This window comes from Orycteropus afer, unplaced genomic scaffold (assembly GCF_000298275.1).
Source record: "Orycteropus afer afer isolate SDZICR_OR568_19922 unplaced genomic scaffold, OryAfe1.0 scaffold00064, whole genome shotgun sequence".
Taxonomy (NCBI): Eukaryota; Metazoa; Chordata; class Mammalia; order Tubulidentata; family Orycteropodidae; genus Orycteropus; species Orycteropus afer.
Genome location: NW_006921651.1, coordinates 7,016,800 through 7,038,145, shown reverse-complemented (window position 1 = coordinate 7,038,145; position 21,346 = coordinate 7,016,800). Strand labels below are relative to the sequence as shown.

General features: G+C 43.0%; 1 protein-coding gene across 1 annotated transcript in view; it reads right to left on the bottom strand.

Annotated features, from left to right (window-relative positions):
- LOC103196322 (dynamin binding protein) overlaps positions 1-20,714 on the bottom strand; it is a 51,744-nt gene extending 31,030 nt beyond the window's left edge. The window contains exons 1-2 of the mRNA XM_042780817.1: positions 19,547-20,714; positions 15,032-15,087 (exon numbers count right to left, since the gene is read on the bottom strand). Of these exons, the coding sequence (XP_042636751.1) occupies positions 15,032-15,087; positions 19,547-20,714 (1,224 nt within the window). The remainder of the gene's footprint in view (positions 1-15,031; positions 15,088-19,546) is intronic.
- Positions 20,715-21,346: the final 632 nt, after the last annotated feature.

Below are 21,346 nucleotides of genomic sequence, written 5' to 3'. Positions count from 1 at the left end.
ATTAAGTGTTCTGGAATTCCCATTCTTCTCAATGTTATCCACAATTTGTTATGATCCACTCAATCGAATACTTTTGCATAGTCAATAAAACACAAGTAAACATCTTTCTGGTATTCTTTGCTTTCAGCTAAGATCCTTCTGACACGAGCAATGATATCCCTTGTTCCATGTCCTCTTCTGAATCCAGCTTGCACCTCTGGAAGTTCTCTGTCAATATACTGCAGCAACCGTTTTTTAATTATCTTCAGTTAAGATTTTACTTGCATGTGATATTAATGATACTGTTCAATAATTTCCACATTCTGTGTGATCACCTTTCTTGGAATGGGCACAAATATGGATCTCTTCCAGGCAACCAGGTAGCTGTCTTCCAAATCTCTTGGCATAAGAGAGTGAGTGTCTCCAGTGGGGCATCCGTTTCTTGAAACATCTCAATGGGTATTCCATCAATTCCTGGAGCCTTGCTCTTCACCACTTCCTTCAGCACAGCTTCGACTTCTTCCTTCAATACCATTGGTTTCTGAACATACGCCACCTCCTGAAATGGATGAACATCAACCAGTTCTTTTTGGTACACTGACTCTGTATATTCCTTCCATCTTCTTTTGATGCTTCCTGCAACATTCAATATTTTGCCCACAGAATCTTTCAATATTGCAACTTGAGGCTTAAATTTTTTCCTCAGTTCTTTCAGCTTGAGAAATGCTGAACGTGGTCTTCCATTTTGGTTTTCTAACTCCAAGTCTTTGCACATTTCATTATAATAATTGCCTTTGTGTGCTTGAGTTGCTCTTTGAAATTGTCTTTTCAGCTCTTTTATCTTGTCATTTCTTCCATTTGCTTTAGGGCATGCTCAAGGGCACGTTTCAGAGTCTCTTCTGTCTTCCATTTTGGTAATTTCTTCTTTTCTCCTCTTTTTAATGACCTCTTGCTTTCTTCATGGATGATGGTCTTGATGGCATCCCACAATTCTTCTGGTTTTCAGTCATTGGTGTTCAATGCATCAAATCTATTCTTTCTATGGTCACTAATTCAGGAGGGATGTATTCAAGGTCATATTTTGGCTCTCATGGACTTGTTTTAATTGTCTTCAAGTTGAACTTTCATACAAGCAGTTGATGGTCTGTTCCACAATCAGCTCCTGGCCTTGTCTTGGCTGAAGATAGTGAGCTTTTCCATCGTCTCTTGCCACAGATGTAGTCAATCTGAATCTTGTGTATTCCATCTGGCAAAGTCCATGTATATAGCTGCCATTTGTGTTGTTGAAAAAAGGTATTTGCAAGCAATAAGTTGTTGGTCTTGCAAAATTCTATCATGCGATCTACAGAGTTATTTCCCTCACCAAGGCCAAATTTGCCAACTACCAGTGATTCTTCTTTGTTTCCAACTTTTTCATTCCAGTCACCAGTGATAATTAACACATCTTGACTGCACATTTGGTCAATTTCAGACTGCAGAAGTTGATAAAAATCTTCAAGTTCCTCATCTTTGGCTTTGGAATTGGTACATAAATTTGAACAATAGTATTAACTGGTCTTCCTTGTTTGTTGCTATGTGCCATGGAGTCGGACCAGACTCACAGCAACCCCTCCGTGGGTTTCCGAGGCAATAACACTACAGAAGTAGATTGCCCAACCTTCCTTCTGAAGAATGGCTGGTGGTTTTGAACCGCCAGCCTTCTGGTTAGCAGTCAAGTACCTTAGACACTATGCTACTAGAGGTCTTCCTTGTAGACGTATAGAAAGTATCCTATTACTGACAGCATTGTATTTCAGGACAGATCTCGAAACATCCTTTGTGATGATGAACGCCATGCCATTCCTCATCAAATTGTCATTCCTGGCATAGTAGATCATATGGTTGTCTGATTCAAAATGGCCAAAACTGGTCCATTTCAGCTCGTTAATGCCTAGGATATCAGTCTTTATGCATCCATTTCATTTTTGACAACTTCCAATTTTCCTAGATTCATACTTTGTACATTCCATGTTCCAATTATTGATGGATGTTTACAGCTGTTTCTCCTCAATCCGAGTCATGGCACGTCAGCAAATGGAGGTCTCAAAAGCTTTACTTTATCCATATCATTAAGGTTGGTTCTACTCTGATGATGCAGGTCTTTCCCAGTGTATTTTGAGTGCCTTCCGACCTAAGGGGCTTGTCCTCCTGCACTGCATTGGACAATGTTTCCAGGCTATTCATAAAGTTTCCAGGCTATTCATAAAGTTGTGCAGTAATGTATCAAACAGTGTTTCTCTGCTATTCATAAGGTTTTCCTTGGCCAATTCTTTGAGAAGTAGATGGCCTCTTCCTTCTTCCTAGTCTGTCTCAATCTGCAAAATGTGCTGACACCTGTACACCATGTACAATCCTATTGGCATTTGAAACACCAGTGGCACACCCTCAAGCCTCACAGCAACATGCCACCACGGTATGACAAACCAACAGACAAGTTTGTCTCCCTTAGCTGTTTGAAACCTCGCCACTTTTCTCTTCCCTGGATCCCTTCCCTTCCTTAGATCCCTGCCACCTGCTTGCTCTGTGGCTGCTTGCTCTGTTGTGGTTCCCCTGCCCACCCCTTTCCTGCTGCTTGGGGTGGGGCCTGAGTCCCTCCCCTTACCTGGATCCCTGCTGCTTGCTTGCTCTGTCATGAGCAACTGTAGCCTATCCTTTTCACAATGACCACTGGCATCTCACCTCTTTCTAGTTGCTTATTTCCACTTTATTTTCAGTGTTGATCATTTTCCTTTTCTTTGATGCACCAACAACACTTGCATCAGATTTACACTTTAGAGGCATGGTTACAAGGGTAAATTAAGCCAAATACAATGTTACACACTCAGTGTTAACAGCAACAGAATCTGACTGACTTAAAAGGCAGACGGCATTCTCCTCCCACCAGCCAACGACCATTGAGAAGCCCTGCAATGTTTTCATGAGTGTCACAAAGCAGTGTGTATATGCAGTGTGTCTGTCATTAAAAACCACTTATTGTATTTAACTCAAATTTCTAATACAACAGACTTTATTACAGTCTGTTCTGAATTATGAGTTGTCCACAAATCAGACTTTCTTAACCTGGAGACTTAATGTATTTCATGAAACGGAGCTCTACTATTGTATAGTAATTAATACTCAAAGAGAATTTTCAAAGATTAAATCAAACTAAAGGTAGATGGCTTGAATAACTCCAAGTTGCAACATAAAACGACTCAAACAAAAATGATTTAAGACATAAAACTGTTTTTTCATTATTCCAATGATATTGTAAGAAAACAATTTGATCTCAAGTTTTTAATCTGGGAAACCAACCCTAAACTGGCTGTAGTAGGAACAGGCCTTGTCTCTTGCACACCTCACTTCTTCCTTAGTTGAGGATCCTCAGGAAAGTCCATTTATTATCTCTGGACTTAAATTTCCTAATCTATAAAATAGGCATTAATAACACATAATTTTTTGAATTGTTGAGGGAAAATAAAAGCAAAAGTTATTTCCGCCCCCAATGGGCCAGAAAATGCAGCCTGCGTCTGATTAAGATAAAGTGCACCAAGCAGAAGTGACCTGTTCTACTGCCTTAAAATTCCGCTTGCTCCAAGCACGGTAACATCTGGGGTGAGGAAGCCCAGGGAGGAAGCGGGGGCCCAGCACCAGCCCATAAACCGTGCAGATGGGCTCCTCCCTGATTAGATGGCCCTGGAGCTGTTGGGGTTCACAGCACAGACTGCACAGACTTCCTTTCAGTGATAAAATGATTTGTTTTGTTTTTTTTTTGGTCAGCCTCCAAACCTCCAAAGTCCTGACTCCACACCTTCCCAACACAGCCCCATACCCAACAGGTCAGCGCATTACTGCCAGCCTCGTTTCTTCACCGTTCTAAGTAAGGGATTTAGTTAAGCTGCAGCTTCCCACCACTCTAACCGGAACAAACACACTTTGGAGTTGAACAGAAAAGTCACTCACTCCGTATTTCTTCCTTTGCTTCAGAAAGTTGGCTCTATCCTGGTGGGGGCACTTTGAACTCCCGGCAGGTCCGGAGCAGTCCTTGAATGGGGAGGAGGCGAATGTTCCACCTACTTTAGTGGAACCCTGGAAGGTACTGGCGGTACCACATTTGTGTGGGCTGAAGCCTAAGCAGGCCGTGTAGAATCTTCCCAGAGCTCTGGAATGCTCCCCAGCCCCCTAAAGCCCTTTGAATAGGGTCGGCATTTCCCCAGGCTTTCACAGATTTACATATGAATTGCCCCGAGTCATCCAGGCTATCTAAGCAGGGCAACCTGCAAAGGATGGAGCTGGAATACTCCGCTAACTGGACTGTGATGCAGACGCGGGGGCCTGGCTTTGCTCAGGCTCCACACTTGTCCCCTCTATTTGTTTTCCTTCCCTAGTCTAAGGCCATCAAAATTTCACTGTGGGAGTTTTTAATCCGAGACCGTTCTCTTTACTCTTCCTCTCCCCTCCTAAGCTTTATTTTTGGTATGCCGGGGGTTCAATTCGGGAAGAATTCTGAAGGCCAATCTATTTCCTATGAGGAGATTTGAATGTTAAAGGTAAAACTGCAAAGGCAGGATTCCTCTATTTGTCCCGCCTTAGGACTTCTCCGGGAGCTCTGGTAGCATACTGCCTAAGGCATTTGACTGCTAACCAGAAGGCTGGCAGTTTAAACCCACCAGCTATTCCTCGGAAGGAAGATGTGGCAATCTACTTCCTTACTGATACTGCCTCGTAAACCCAAGGAGGGGTTTGGGGTCGCTATGACTCGACAACACATAACAACAACAACAGGACTTCTCCCAGCCAGACGCAGACCTCATGCAGCCCTCTGTTACAAACCAGGGCCTTTTCCAAGGGAACCTGGACTTCCTAGGGCAAAGCCAGTATCAGGTACTGAAGAGTCACTGCTGACTCATGGCAACTGTGTCAGAGTAGAGCTGAGCTCCACAGGGTTCCAATGACTGACTCTTCTGAAGCTGATTTGTAGGCTTTCCTTCGGAAGTGCTTCAAGGTAGACACTAATCCCCAACCTTCCTGTTAGCAGGTGGCTAGCAGCTGAGCAGGTAAAATGAAGTGCCACGGCCCAGGGACTGCTTCTTCAGGAGCCTTCCTCTAAAGCCATGACAAGGCAGCAGACCTCGTCCAGTGATCCCAGGACAGCCACCCAAAAACCACAGCACTGAGTATTCACAGGGACTGAGAGCTCTACTCACAAACACTGACGCTTTAAAAGAAACCAGAGAAAAGAAAATCACAGTGCACTCTGCCGTTTTTGTTTTTTAAAAAAAGAGAGAGAGAAAGGGAAAAAGAGACAAAGGGAGAAACTGAGAGAAAAAGAAAACGGACAGAAAGAAAGAAATCTTACAAACGTCTTTGTTATCGTCCTTAGTTGCCCTCCAGTTCATTCAGACTCATAGCAACCTTATGTCTAACAATAAAAATGCTGCCTGGTCCCACACCATCCTCACAACACAGGAATGTTTTTTAAAAAAGTCCAGGTTTGCTGGTCTGATAAGACCTGGTGAGACTCCTGAGACTCTGACCCCTAGTTTTTCTAGTCTGGAAGTGAATCCATTTCCATGGCTTCCAGACAAGCAATAGACAGGAAAATAGGGTGAACATCTGTTTACATCAGGTAGATACACTCCTTAGAATGAGCAATCATGGGAGAACAGAAGAGCAGTATTTGCACAGGGAAATAGCTCAGGGGGCAGGAGTGTATGGGAGGGAAAGACACAGGGAAGAGGTAACTACAGGGAGGAAGTGGGAAGAGAGCTGTTACATTGTGGGAATTGCAGTCAATGTCACGAAACAAAATGTGTTTGAACTGCTGTATGGAAAATGAATTTGCCTTGTAAATTTTCATGCAAATACCAATAAAAATTTAAAGAAAGAACAATACTAGGTATGTTTAAGCCCACTGTTGCAGTAACTGCATCAATCCATACATATTTCTAAATATATACATGATCAGGGAATGGACAGAAAAAGGTCTGGGAGGACACATCTAATTCTTCACACAGAGCTTGCCTCAGGAAGAGTACTGAGATTTGGGGGAGGAGGATCAAAGAGGATTTGAACTAAATTGGTAGTTTAAAATTTTTATAAGAACATATTAATATATTGCTGTTGTTGTTGTTGTTATGTGCCGTCAAGTCGGCCCCCGACTCATAGCGACCCCTCCTTGGGTTTCCGAGGCAGTATCACTACAGAAGTAGGATTGCCCAACCTTCCTTCCGAGAAGAGGCTGGTGGGTTTGAACCTCCGGCCTTCTGGTTAGCAGTCAAGTGCTTTAGCCACTATGCTACCAGAGCTCTAAATATACTGCTAGTAATTGAAAAGTTGTGCATTAGGGTTGTATCCTTCCACCATACTTAATCCATCTGTATGCTGAGCAAATAATCTGAGAAGCTGGGCTATATGAAGAAGAACATGACATCAGGACTGGAGGAAGACTCATTAACAACCTATAATACATAGATGACACAACCTTGTTTGCTGAAAGCAATGAGGACTTGAAGCATTTACTGAAGAAGATTAAAGACTACAGCCTTCAGTAGGGATTACATCTCAAAATAAAGAAAACAAAAATCTTCACAACTGGACCAATAAGCAACATCGAGATAAATGGAGAAAATAGTAAAGTTGTCAAGGATTTCATTTTACTTGGTGCCACAATCAACACCCAGGAATGCAGCTGTCAAGAAATCAAACAATGTTCATTGGCCATCAGAGAGCTGCAAATCAAAACAACGAGATACCTTCTCACTCCAACTTTGATTTGTTGCTGTTGTTATGTGCCCTGGAGTCGGACCTGACTCACAGTGACCCCTCCTTGGGTTTCCGAGGTGGTATCACTGCAGAAGTAGATTGCCTAACCTTCTTCTGAGGAGCGGCTGGTGGGTTTGAACCACCAGCCTTCTGGTTAGCAGTCAAGTGCAAGGTTCAACGACACAGAAAAAAACAAATGCTGGCAGGGATGTGGAAAGATTGGGACTCTCATACTGCGGGTGGGACTGTGAAGAGCTACAACCACTGTGGAAAGCAATATGGCAATTCCTTCAAAAGCTGGAATTGGAGATACCATTTGACCCAGCAATCCCATCACTAGGTATATATTCTAGAGAGGTGAGAGCCAGGACAGGAACAGGTATGTGCATGCTCATGTTCATCACAGCACTATTTACAATAGCAAAAAGATGGAAACAATCTACGTGCCCATCAGCGGAAGAGTGGATGACCAAACTATGGTACATACACACATAATGGAATGCTATGCAGCACTAAAGAATAATGTGGAGTCTGCAAAACACCACATAATATGGATGAACTTGGAGAACATTATGCTGAGTGAAATAAGTCAATCACAGAAGGACAAATACAGTATTAATTCATTGTTGTGGAGGGTCAAGGAAAGGTTTATATATGGAGGGAAACTTTTTGGTGGTTGTCAGGGGTGGGAAGGGAAAGGAGGGAATACTGCAAAAAAAAAAAAAAAGTGCATCGACCCACGTCACTTTAGTTTTGTGTATTTCACAGTACACAAATATTTCAATAAAATGCATTAAAAAAAAAAAAAAAGAAAGAAATCAAACAATGTATTATACTGAGCAAATGTCCTGCAAAAGACTGCTTTAAAATGTTGAAGAACAAAGATGTCACTCTGAGGACTAAGGTGCACCTGACTCAAGCCATGCTATTTTCAGTAGCCTCATATGCATGTGAAAGCTGGACACTGAATAAGGAAGGCTGAGAAGAATTGATGCACTTGAACTGTGGTCAGTTGATGAAGAATACTGAAAGTACCACGGAATATCAGAAGAACAAACAAATCTGTCCTGGAAGAAGTACAGCCAGAATGCTTCTTAGAAGCAAAGATGGCAAGACTTTATCTCACGTCCTTTGAACATGTTATCTGGAGGGACCAGTCCCTGGAGAAGGATACTGTGCTCAGTAAAACAGACGGTCAGTGAAAAAGAGGAAGGCCCTCGATGAGATGGACTGACACAGTGTCTACAACAATGGGCTCAAGCGTAGCAACGGTTGTGAAGGCGGCCCAGGACCAGGCAGCATTTTCTCTCTGTTATACAGAAGTTTGCTATGAGTTGGAACCAACTCAATGGCACCTAACAACACAGGGAGGGAGGGAGGAAGGAAGGAAGGAAGGAACTGTCATACCAAGATACATCTCTACTGGCAAAATTTTAAGACCCTGAGACTACTTGGTAAAGGACCCTCCCCATTGTTTCTAAATCATACCATTAACTTGAGCTCTAGGGTGGTCACTTGCTTCCATCATCTAATGGAGCTCCTTTTAGCTTTAAATTTTATTTCAACAAATATTTATACTGCAGTCACTATGTCAAGCATTGTTCCAGGCACTTTACAAATGTAAGCTTATTTATTCTCACAACAAGCCTACTACTGTCCTCATTGTGCTGATGAAGAATGAAGAGAAATGAAGTAATTTGCTCAGTTAAGTGGAAGACCTGGGATTTGAGTCCAACCTGGCTCTAGAGTCTTTCCTTTGGACTAATCACTGCTCTACCTGTGGTTCTTCCTTGAGTCGGGCAAATCATGTGTGTTGTGACCTATAGAATTCCAAGGCTGGGTTTTGGGAGCCACCTGTGAGCTAAAGATGAAGCAGTGAGATTCTAAGGCCAAACGTAACTCCTTTAGAGCCACAGTTGGCTTCTAGGAGCCTGAAGCATGAGACTGGATTACTGGCAGGACTGTGGAGAGTGACACACATTCAGAGCTGTACCATCTATCGCCATCTGTGAGAAGAGCACTGTTCTTTCCCTGGTGCCGACTCTGCTTAGAATTCAACAGGCAAGTTTTAGTTGCTATGCAACTCATAAGCTGCCCTTGTTTTCTAACAGGGAGATTGTTTCCAGCTGGACTTCAACCTATAATCTTGCCTGTTCCAGTTCACACAAATTTTAAAAATTTGGGCCTGTTCCAGTTTTGCTTCCTTGGCCTTGACTACACTGGGAAGAACTGGCTTGAAGCCCTGGAACAATAAAGTATTAAACATATATGTATGTATTTATATGATTATCACATCTACAAGGCCCTACCCAAGGATCCCCAGTGGTACAATGGTGAAATGCTTGGCTGCTAACTGAAAGGTCAGAAGTTCAAAGCCACCAGGAGCTCTGTGGGAGAAATGACCTGGTGATCTGGTCCCATAAAGATTAAAAGCAACCCAAATTCACTGCCATTGAGTCAATTTCAACTCACAGCAACCCCTATTGGGTTTCCAAGGCTGTAAATCTTTACAGTAGCAGATTGCCTCATCTTCCTTTCTGCAGAACAGCTGGTGGGTTTGAACCATTGACCTTTTGGTTAACAGCCAAATGCCTTAATCACTACACCACCAGACCTCTTTCACCATAAAGACTACAACCTAGGAAACCTATGGGGCAGTTTTCTTCTGTCCTATAGGGCTGCTGTGAGTCAGAATCACCTCCACAGCACATACCACCACCACCACCACCGCCACCAGGACCCTTACCAATATGATGTAGATTATAAACCTCAGGCAGAACTGAATCTAGTAGTATCATACATAATAAATATTCAACACTATCCCAGATAATTTATGGCATAAATTATGTGAAAGGAAGGGGAAAATCTACTTTATCATGTCCTTTGATTTTATAAATTAAAATAGAGGAGGAAAGAAGGACCTTTCTTATTTATACCCTGATTATCTTATTTATTTATACACTGATTATCTTAGGGATGGGAAAAGCCCCTGAATGAAGCCACAGCTCCTTCCTGGTTACCAGAGAGACTTTGCATACTTCTCTGAAAAAAATTCATACCTTTTAACCTAGAAGTACCACTTTTAGGAATTTATCCTAAGTAAATATTTGCACAAGTATACAAAGATATACATACAGGAACATTTATCAACATTTCAAAATGTTTAGAAACAATCTAAACAGAAACAACCAAAATTTCTCCCAAAGGTGACCTGTTGTTATTGTTAGGTGCCGTCGAGCCGTCTCTATGACTCCCAGCGACCCTGTGCACAGCAGAACGCAACACTGCCTGGTCCTGTGCTAGCCTCACGGTCCTTGCTGTACCTGAGCCCATCGTTGCAGTCACTGTGCTAATCCATCTTGTTGAAGGCCTTCCCCTTTTGTTGACCCTCCACTTGACCAAGCATGATATCCTTCTCCAAGGAATGGTTCCTTCTATAAGTTAGGATCTACCCTCATAACAGAACACTATTATTGCCACTAGCATACTGCCTAAGGCATTTGACTGCTAACTAGAAGGCTGGCAGTTCAAACCCACCAGCCACTCCTTGGAAGGAAGGTTGGGCAATTTACTTCTGTACTGATACCACCTCCGAAACCCAAGGAGGGGTCTCTGTGGGTCGGCTCCAACTCGACAGCAGTGAGTTTTTTTTTTTTTTTTACCCACCTGTCAGTTTGTTGTACTATACTGTGGTGGCTTATGTGTTGCTGTGATGCTGGAAGCTATGCCACTGGTATTTCAGATACCAGCACGGTCACCCAGGGTGGACAAGTTTCAGTGGAGATTGCAGAGTAAGAAACACTAGGAAGAAAGGGCTGGTAATCCACTTATAAAAATTAGCCAATGACAGCATTGAGGATGAGAAAGACAGAGAGAGTTACATGGGCAGTACAAACAACAAATATGAACCCCTTTGCAAATACAATACTGAGTTGTCAATGAAAGCAAACATGGGTATAGGGACGGATAGATGGGTGAACAAGCTAAACAATTATGTATGGCTAAATGGAGAGTGTATCCAAGATCATATACAGGGTTGGCAGACAATGGGCCTCTCAGGGTGCAGAAGAGTATGAAGGGATGGACACTGGGAGGAGGTAACTATGGGGAGGAAGTGGGAGGGGAGCTGCTGCATTGTAAATTTTGGTCAATGACATGAGACAAAGTATATGTGAACTGCTGTATGAAAAGTGAATTTACTCTGTAAATCTTCACCCAAATCCTAATTTAAAAAAAAAAAAAAAAATTAGCCAATGATAACCTTATGGATCACAGAATATTGTCCCAGATTTTGACTTGACTACTTTGGACTATCATCAGGAGGGACCCAATGATGAAGGAGGACAACATGTCTGGTAAAGTAGAGGGCCAATGAGCGAAAAGTTGGACCTATGGGCTTGGACCATGGTTGCAGGGGACATCAACCTCAAGTGGCATAACATACTACACTAGAACATTGTTCCACATCCTACTTTGGTGAGTAGTGACTGGGGTCTTAAAAGCTTGCAAGCAGCCATCTAGATGCAACATGGGTCTCTCATTGTCCAGAGCAAAGAAGAATGAAGAAAAACAGCAACACATGGAAACGATTAGTCCAAGGGACTAGTAGACCATGAGATCCTCAGCCTTTATGACCATGAGATCAGAAGAACTAGATGGTGCCCAGCTATCACTGTTAACCACTTAGAAAGGGATCCGAGCAGGAGATCCTGGACAGAGTGGGAGAACAATGTGGAACAAAACTCAAAAGTATAAAAAATAAAAGACTAGGTTTACTGCTCTTATAAGGCCTGGTGAGACCCATGAGACTATGGCCCCTAGTTACCCTTCAGGTCTAGAACTGAACTCATTCCTGTGGCTTCCAGCCAAATAACGGACAGCCATATGGCATGAACATTTTCATTAAGTAGATACGCTCCTTAGAACGATCAATCATGGGAGAACAGAAGGGCAGTATTTGCACAGGGAGCTTGATTGAGGAGGGGCAGGAATGCATAGGAAAGAAGGATACAGGGAAGAGGTGACTACAGGAAGGAAGTGGGAAGAGAGATGTTACGTTGTGGGGAATTGCAGTCAATGTCATGAAACAAAATGTGCATGGACTACTACAAGGAAAATTAATTTGCTCTATGAACTTTCACCCAAATCATAATAAAAAGAAAAAATAAAAGTGGAGGGCCAGTGGAGACGAGGGAAATCCTCAATGAAACAGACTAGCACAATGGCTACAACAATGGACTCAAACACACTAAGGGTCATAGAGACGGCACAGGCTCCGGCAATGCTTCATTCTGCTGTATGTGGAGTTACCGTGAGTTGGAGCCGACTTTGGTGGCATAGTCCCTAAGGCTCGTGACTGCTAATCAGAAGGCTGGCGGTTCATACCCACCAGCCACTTCTTGGAAGGAAGACTGGGCAATCTACTTCCGTGGAGATACTATGAGTCAGAACTGTCTTGACAGCAGTGAGTGTGTTTTTTTGTTTTCCAACAGTAATTAGCAACATCAACAAACACAGTCATTAAAATGAAGAGTTCTATTTATTAACACGGAGAGATGGCCACCACATGTTGTTAAGTGAAAAGAGCAGGTTACAAGAAGTTTATGAAAGGATTAGTTAAAAGGGGAAAAACATTTTAAATATATGTGTTTTTCCCCTTTCTTTTTACTTACTGGATTTTCTAGTATTGCTATAGTGAACATATGATATTGATATGACAAAGAATAATAAAATAATAATAAAAAAAAAAACCAATTGCCGCAAAACAAGGCCATCCTAATACTAACCATGTTTATCAATTTCAAACTCTTTCTTCTTTTAATAACCTGAGGTTTCCTTCCTGACCTGATCCCTTTAAACTGCAGAATAAAATGGATTAAAAAACAATGTTGAAATGAATTTGCTAGTCTGGGAAGAAAAGCAAACACACAATTGCCTGCTTAGAAATCTTGTTTAAAAATCCCTGAAGAGGATGCAGTCTTTTTGTAAACATGTCTATCTTCTCACCAGACCCCAACGGAGGAATCATAACTCCTGGTTTTCTCGTCTACCGAGTCATCCAACCAGCCCACCCTGTGGCCCCCACAGCTCTTTCTTTAGTACCTAATTTACTTCTATTTGGAGAAAGTTTATCCAGCCCAGTGTACAACTTTCAACACAGTAGTTACTCTCTTTTCTGCAGGGCTTACAGGGGACTCTTCTGAATTACCAAACTTTGAGAAGAATCTATCACATTTAGGCTCTAAATCGCAACAATAAATGAAAAACCTTTTCCTTGTGGCTTTTGCTCAGTAACTGCCCCCTCTGTTTTTGGCCGCAGCCTCGATTAACACGCCTGCTGCGAGGGTTTCTACCTCCAGAAGCCTAGCTCAAGACCTCCTATTCCAGGTTTTATTTTATTTTTAAATCCAGGTTCTCAGAAGAGCAAATGAGCTTTAAAATGTGAAAGTGACAAGATTCTGCAACTTCTGATTGTGCCAGGGCAGTAAGTTCAATTTTAGGACCAACTGAAACACCGTTGTTGAACACTCACCAAATCCACATAAACCCCGTTGTTACTTGCCGTGGAGTCGGATCCGACTCATAGCGACCCCTCCTTGGGTTTCCGAAGCAGTATCACTATGGAAGTAGATTGCCCAACTTTCCTTCTGAGGAGTGGCCAGTGGGTTTGAACCACCAGCCTTCTGGTTAGCAGTCAAGTGCCTTAGGCACTACGCTACCAGAGCTCCTCAGACGACATATTTGTTTTGTCCTCAGATGACATATAGCACTGGGCAAATCGGTTGCAAAATACATCTTTTAATTGCTGAAGAGCAAAGATGTCTCCTTGAGGACTAAGGTGAGCCTGACACAAGCCATGGTATTTTCAATTGCCTCTTATGCATGTGAGAGCTGGACGATGAATAAAGAAGAGCAAAGAAGAGTGGAAGCTTTTGAGATATGGTGCTGTCGAAAAATGCTGAAAGTACCATGGACTGCTCAAAGAACTAACAGGTCTGTCCTGGGAGAAGTAGCCAGAATGTTCCTTGGAGGCGAAAATGGCCAGACTTCGTCTCACCTACTTCGGTCATGTCAGAAGGAACCATTCCCTGGAGAAGAATATCATGCTTGGTAAGGTGGAAGGTCAATGAAAGAGGGGAAGGCACTCAATGAGATGGATTGACACGGTGGCTGCAACAATGGATTCAAGTATAGCAAAGATCGTGGAGCTGGCGTGGGACCGGGCAGTGTTTCGTTCTGCTGTGCATGGGGTCACTGTGAGTTGGAGATGACCCAACAGCACCTAACAACAACAGCAAGCTGGGCCAGAATGTTTCTGTTTACGTAATTTCATCATTTCTGCCCATTACATATGTGTGTATGTGTAATTTAAGTGGGGATGCATAACTATTTGTGAAAAATACAGTCGTCCCTAGAACACACTGTTTTAGTCCACTTGTATCTGTATAACAGGCTCCTGCCTCCCCAGAATCATAAGGTGATTTTTGTCTATCTAGATCATCAACATTTGCTTGGTACTCAGTAAGTACCTGCTAGGTAAATACACGAATGAATCATATTTATTGCTTGGTAACAGAATGAAATACACTCACTGCCGTTGAGTCGGATTGGACTCATTGTGACCCCTCCTTGGGTTTCAGAGGCAGTATCACTAGGAAGTAGACTGCCCAACCTTCCTTCTGAGTGAAATTAAATAAAAGGTGCCAAAAATATTGTGTCAACTGTAAAGCATATAAATTAAGGTAGTACAAGTAGTGCCCAACTTAATGATATATCGAGTTAACAACAACCTGCCCCGACGACCACCCGTTTCTTTGTTTTTTACATCTTCTTAGTGATACATACTACATACAACGTTACAGCATGTAATCTGCTGTTGTTAACATTCTCAGATGTTTGCTTGCAGATGTTCAGTGTTAGGAGGTATTGTTCAAAACGCTGCCATATATAGCAGGCCACAGCCTTGTCTATAATGAAGTCGGTGTTGGTCTTGGCAATCATAACAGACAGGAAGTTGGGCAATGTTCGACTCTAACAACTTATGAGAACTGAACTGTGCATGTGCCTGAAGGTGCTGCAACTCCAACTTCATTGTTACAACAGTACAATTGCCAAACAAAGATCCAATTAGATATTGATAAAAGGCAATAATAATGAAAACTGGAAAAAAAAAAAAAAAAACACACCAAAAAAGAGGTATTCAATTTCTGTCAGAACCGACTTATGACGGAATCATCAGAATGGAATCCTGTCATAAGGTGGGAACTACCTGCATCACTGTCACTTCCGAGAGCCCTGGGGGCTCAGCGGCAGAATTCTCACCTTCTGTATGGAAAACCCAGGTTCAATTCCTGGCCAATGCACCTCATGTCTGGCACCATCCCCTTGTCAGTGGAGGTCTGGGTGTAGTGTGATGCTGAACAGGTTTCAGCAGAACTTCCAGACTAAGACAGACTAGGAAGGAAGGCCTGGCAGTCTACTTCCAAATATCAACCACTGAACACCCAATAGAACACAATGGTCTGCTCTGCAAACAATCAGAGGCTGGCATAGGACCAGGCAGCAGAGTCATCACGCGTCAGGGGCTGACTTAAAGGCTAACTACAGTAACACTGTACTAGCACTACTGCAAAACCTGCGGAAGCTGGAAACTGTTTAAGGCAGAAACCTCTCAGAAGGAAAACTCAAATATTTCCCACTAGAAAAGTGGTAAGACTGCACCCTGTCAAAGGCGGAAAACTTTCAAGACCGGAAAAACAGGGCAGTCCCACTGAGTTCCGGCTCTCACAGGTTTCCCCTTCTCCTCCAGACTCCGTTTGGCTGGCCATTTTGCCACTACCCAATTAGTTCCCGGGAGTTCTGGTGGCATATGCCTAAGGCATTTATTTGACTGCTAACCAGAAGGCTGGCGGTTCAAGCCCACCAGTCACTCCTCGGAAGGAAGATGGAGCAATCTACTTCTGTAGTGGTATCGCCTTGGAAATCCAAGGCGGGGTCGCTATGAGTCAGGTCTGACTCGATGGCAGGCAGTGAGTTAGTGAGTATGAATTAGTTCCTATGACCTGTGTCAAGAATGGCAGAAACCCCTTGGCACCTGCTACAGCTATGGCTTGTAATCAACATATGACATTAACCAGGCAGATATTTTATTCTGACATCTTGAATACGGACAGCAGCTACAGAGATACCCCATCCACACACTGGCAGTAAAGAGAAACTTGCTTTGAACTGTCTGTGAACACTGATGAAAGTGCCTTCAGATCTAGCAGGGTTTTCTTATCTTGGGAGAAAAACAAAATGGAAGATTTCACTGGATTCTGCTTCTCCTCTACAATTAACTGTCCAAATATTTAAGGAATTGCTTTTGTATCCTTATCATCCATTCCCTCTTAAGCTCCCTGTAATATGGCTTTGTGCCTTTGTCGTCCCTACTCCCCACCCCATCTAGAGGCTTCCAGCTACTCAACAACAAAGGTCTTTCCTCTGACATCTCTGCTCTGTGTAGGATAGCCCCACCCTGTCTGAAGCCCTCCTCTGACTTTAGTAACACAATCCTCTTTTGCTCTTCTATGTTCATTTATGGCCAATAGATACTCTCTCAGCAATTGTCTGGTGCTGGGAAGACTGAGCTTGAAATCTTGTCTCACCAAGTTACGAGATTCAGGAAACATTTCTGGTTTCCAATGAACGCTCCAAAGGGCCATGCTTTAGGAAAAAGGACCACCTCCCAGTAAGGCAAAATCTTAACAGATCTGGCCTCACAGAGCCTATCAACTGATGAAGCATTTGAGGGAAAGGGGGAAATCCTACAGAAAGACTTAGTTTTTAGCCTGGAAGGCAGGGGAGGATGGAACCAGAACCTTTAACTAAGGCTTTGTTGCTCAGATGGAGTAAGGATGGGGTGAGGAGGGAAGGGGAAAGGAAGAAGGGATTGGAAGCACCACTTAGACAATTAAACCTGAGGTGTAACAGGGTCCAAGGGGAGATGTGCAATGGGAAAGAGTAAGTATCCGGTACTTGGGAGCTGAGGACCATGGAGTGACAGTCTGGTAGGGCAACATGTTAAGGGAGGTGGGTCTGTTGATGGCAAAGAAGTAATTTATGGGCACCTATTATGTTCCTAGGAGCTCTGGTGGCAAAGTGCCTAAGGCATTTGACTGCTAACCAGAAGGCTGGTGGTTCAGACCCACCAGCCACTCCCCAGAAGGAAGGCTGGGCAATCTACTTCAGTAGTGATCCTGCCTCAGAAACCCAAGGAGGGGTTGCTATGAGTCGGATCCAACTCCACGGCAGTGAATTGGGTTTTGGATTACGTTCCTAAGGAGGTCTGGTGGTATAGTGGTTAAAGCATTGGGCTACTAACCAAAAGTTGGGTAGTTCAAACCCACCAGCCATTCCCTGGAAGAAAAATGAGACAGTCTGCTTCTATAAAGATTTAAATCATTGGAAACCACATGGGGGTCACTATGAATTAGAAATGACTTGATGGGAGTGAGTCTGGTTTTGGTTTACTATCTTCCTGGCATGTTATTATGTGTTTTATTTATACTGTCTCGATTATGTATGAGACAGGTATTATCTTCATTTTTACAAATTAGGAATTCAGAGCTCATAAAGGGTAAGTAATCTGTCGAAAGTTACACTATTAGTTAGGAGCCCTGGTGGTGCAATAGTTAAGTGTTTGGCTGCTAACTGCAAGGCTGGGATTGAAAACAACTTGGCACTTCTGTGAGAGAAAAGACCTGTCCCTCTGCTCCTAGATTCAGGCCTAGGAAATCTGACAGACCAGGTCTGCCCTGTCAAGTGGGGTCGCTGTGAGTCAGAACTGTCTCAGTGGTACCTAATAACACTAACAACACACCAAGTGTTGGCCAGTTCAAACCCACCAGTTGCTTTAGAGAAGAAAGATGAGGCAGTCGGCGCCTCTAAAGATTGTTGTTGTTGTTGTTATGTGCCATCGAGTCAGCCCTGACTCATAGCGACCCCTCCTTGGGTTTCCGAGGCAGTATCACCACGGAAGTAGATTGCCCCATCTTCCTTCCGAGGAGTGGCTGGTAGGTTTGAACCGCCAGCCATCTGGTGAGCAGTCAAGTGCCTTAGCCACTATGCTACCAGAGCTGTAAAGATTACAGCCTTGGAAAGCTGTGGGGTAGTTCTTTTCTACCTTCTAGGGTGGTGATGAGTCAGAATTGACTTGATGGCAGTGAGTCTTGGTCTGGTATTAGTAAATGGTAGAGCTGAGATGTGAAATCAAGACTAACTGCCTCCAAAGCTTGTTTCCTTTCTATAATTACAGTTATTACAATGGAACATTCAGGGAAGGCAGTGGTATGTGTGCTGCAAAAGCAACTGGCAAAGAATGTTAGAAAGCAAAAAGACTTCTAGTAAAGACTAAGAGATTTACTATAGATCAAGGAGGATATTATATAAAAGCGGTGTCAACAATGGAATACTATGCAACACTAAAGAATAATGCAGAATCTGCAAAACACCACACAATGTGGATGAACTTATGCTGAGTGAAATAAGTCAATCACAGAAGGCCAAATACTGCATTAGGTCATTATGGTAAAAAGTCAAGGAAAGGTTTCTATATGGAAGGAAATTTTCTTTGTTGATTACCAGGGGTGGGAGGGGAAGACTGCAAAAAAAAATTTAATTAATTAATTAATTAAAAAGATAAAATAGAAGGGGTGTCAACTGAGCTAAATAAGAGCATACAAGTCCTCAAATATAAATATAAGAGTTGTAAAAAGGGAAATGATACAAGGTGGAACTAGGCTGGTTTCATAGAGCTCATAGGGCACATTACAACACTGGAGAGAAAAGGGTTTGACTCCTGTTAAGTCAAACAGAATAAACACACTTTACACTTTGATTACAGATAGGAGGCTTAATTACAATAAGGAACTAGGGACAGGAGACAAAGTTCATCTAAAGAACAGATGTGGGGGAAGGGAACAGGAACAATCTAAAAAACCAGCATGAGGAATCAGAGGGTCAGACTTTTTTCAGCTGGAAGGAATTTAGAAGTCATCCAATCCCTCTCATTTCTGAGAGAAAATATTCAAGTAGCCCTTTTTTCCTGGACAAAAATAAAGTTCATTGCAGAGACCTGGAGGTGAGAAGACACAATGGCCAGAAAGAACTAATTTGTACATGATTTAAAAACAAACTCTTAACATTCCCATTTTACAGATAACGTAGCTGAGTCTCAGTAAGAAGTGATTAATATCCAACATGTTCAAAGCACTATGAAGAATAGAAACTATCTTCTGATTCCCACTAGGGTTTTAGAGTCCAACATTCACTTAAGATTCCTGAATGTCAAAGAAATGAACAATTTTTATATAACAAGTATTTTCCAATAGTATCTAAAGAAGTGTAGGGATTAAGAGTCAGAAGCAAAGCAGGAACATAAATTTTAACTTGGTGGCCTGATAATGAACTTGCTTGTTCCCACAAGATGGAGCAAAACAAAGTAAGAATGAAAAGATATTTGAGATTAGAGGCACCCAAGAAAACCAAAAAGGGCAAAGGAAAGTTCGTATGAAAATATTAAATCTGATTTGAAAAGCTGTTACAAATTGACAACATTGCATAGACTTCAGCTCGGTAAAAGGTCTCCCACAGGCATTAACTAAGGTTGTTCTTACTCAATATATACTTAATAAGAACTTGAGAGGCCCGGCCCCTTAGAAGTGCAAGTGCTCCTGGTACCTGGTGTAACCACCAATTAAATCTGTCTCTGTGTTTTATCCTTCTAGGAAGGCTGAGTTCATACCTTGGGTTCTCTTCCTGTTTTGCACGAACTCTGAGCGCCGCAGAGAGCCGGGAGCTGTACGGCGAAAGCAACTGTTCCTTCTCCAAGTCTCTGGGCCATTTAATGTCCCCTCTTCCTCCAAACGCCAGCTATTCTTCTCTACTAAAGGGCTCTGCAGAATCCCAAAGTGCTGGTATCCTCGGTCTCTCCTGGGACACAGATGCTGCCAACCATCCTGGGCAAGCCCTCTGCTCCCAAGAGCTGTCACTCCTGGCATGTCCACACCACTGTACGCCACATTTTCCATGTAATGGAGAGAATCCGTCCCTCGGTCATTCTGAAATTTATTCTCACGGTTTGCAAAGAAAGTATCATAGGCTTTATCTTCTGTATTCCAGTTACCCTGATTCGTGGCCCGAGCCTTTGCCTGGAGGTGGATTTTATCATTTTGATAAACATTCCTGGCCCTGTCACAGTATTTAGATTCCTTATCTTCAATGGCACCATTCAAATCTGGGAAGGCCACGGATTGATCATTACTATTATGGTAATTCCCAGGCACATGGTATAAATCCTTGTGGTCTCTGTAATAAAAATTAGTTTCTTTACCATCCTCAAAGTTATCATTAAAATTCCTCTGGTCCCTATGCCAATTTTGAGGTTGACCAAAATTCCCCAAAGAATCACCCAAACCCTCGTAGCCGGTCCATCGTTCAGTTTGTTTAGAGTCCTCAGGATTACAATACAGACTCTTGTAATCCATGTAGCCATTAGTCTTTCTACCTTTGCTAACTTCCCAAGTTATATCTGGCCTTCCTGGAAGCCAACTGTCCTTAGTCCTGGAGCTCAGATTCCCATGCTCGACATTTTCTGAATTCCTGTAACCATCGGAGACTCTGGTCACACTTCGGTGGCACATCCAGTCCTCTCCATGCTCATTCATTTCCTCCGAGTCCATATAGCTTGGCTCACTCTGTTCAAAATCCCAGTATCCACAATCCCTTTTTCTGTAGGGCCAGTTCTGCTCCTTGGTTTTGTGCCTGGAATCCCGGTCATTTTCTCTCTGGAATCCATCCAGCCCTGTAAAGGTCCACTTCTGGAGACTCGTGCAATCCTCATACTCCCAGCTGGAGCTCCGGTATCCTTTCTCCTCTCTTCTTTCTTCTCTCATCTCCTGGGTTTCACACATACTCACTGTGCTCAGACACACGAGTTTTGCTTCTCTTTTCCATGGGCCTGGGTTGGGCAAAAATGTGCACAGATGCCGCTGAGCTTGAGGCTGTATCTGTCCTTCTGAAAATGTCTCCCAAAGCACTGGACACACTCTTCTGGCTACTCTGGTTGGAGCACCAGCACAAGGGTAGTTATTTCAACCTTACGGTCCAATCAGGGAGCCGCTCTATCTTTCCCCACAGAGGCCAGAAGATAATTAGTAACTAGCGTTCATGTGATTGGAGTAGGCAGCTTTGTTTGGTGTTTCCCTCAAGCTGGTCAAACTGGCTTGGCTACTTCATGTGGAGGTTGAAGCTTTCTGTTGCTTTAAAGGCTTGCAGAAAGAGCAGTAAGAAATCAAAACCACCCCCTTCCCATACTCTAGGTAAGGGCACATATCAGGCCAATTGGCTCCTTTCATCCCTTAGCAATCAATAAATGCTTTCCCCCGTTGCCTTTCAACTTGGCCTTTTTTGCCCTTTCCCCCAGTTCCGGTTTTTTCCGTTTTGGCCCCTTGACTTCTCAGCACAGAACTCTTCCTCCTTCGAAAGCTTTGCTTTTATGGGGTTCAAGTTACTAGTCAGTGCGCACTCAAATCGCAAACTGGTT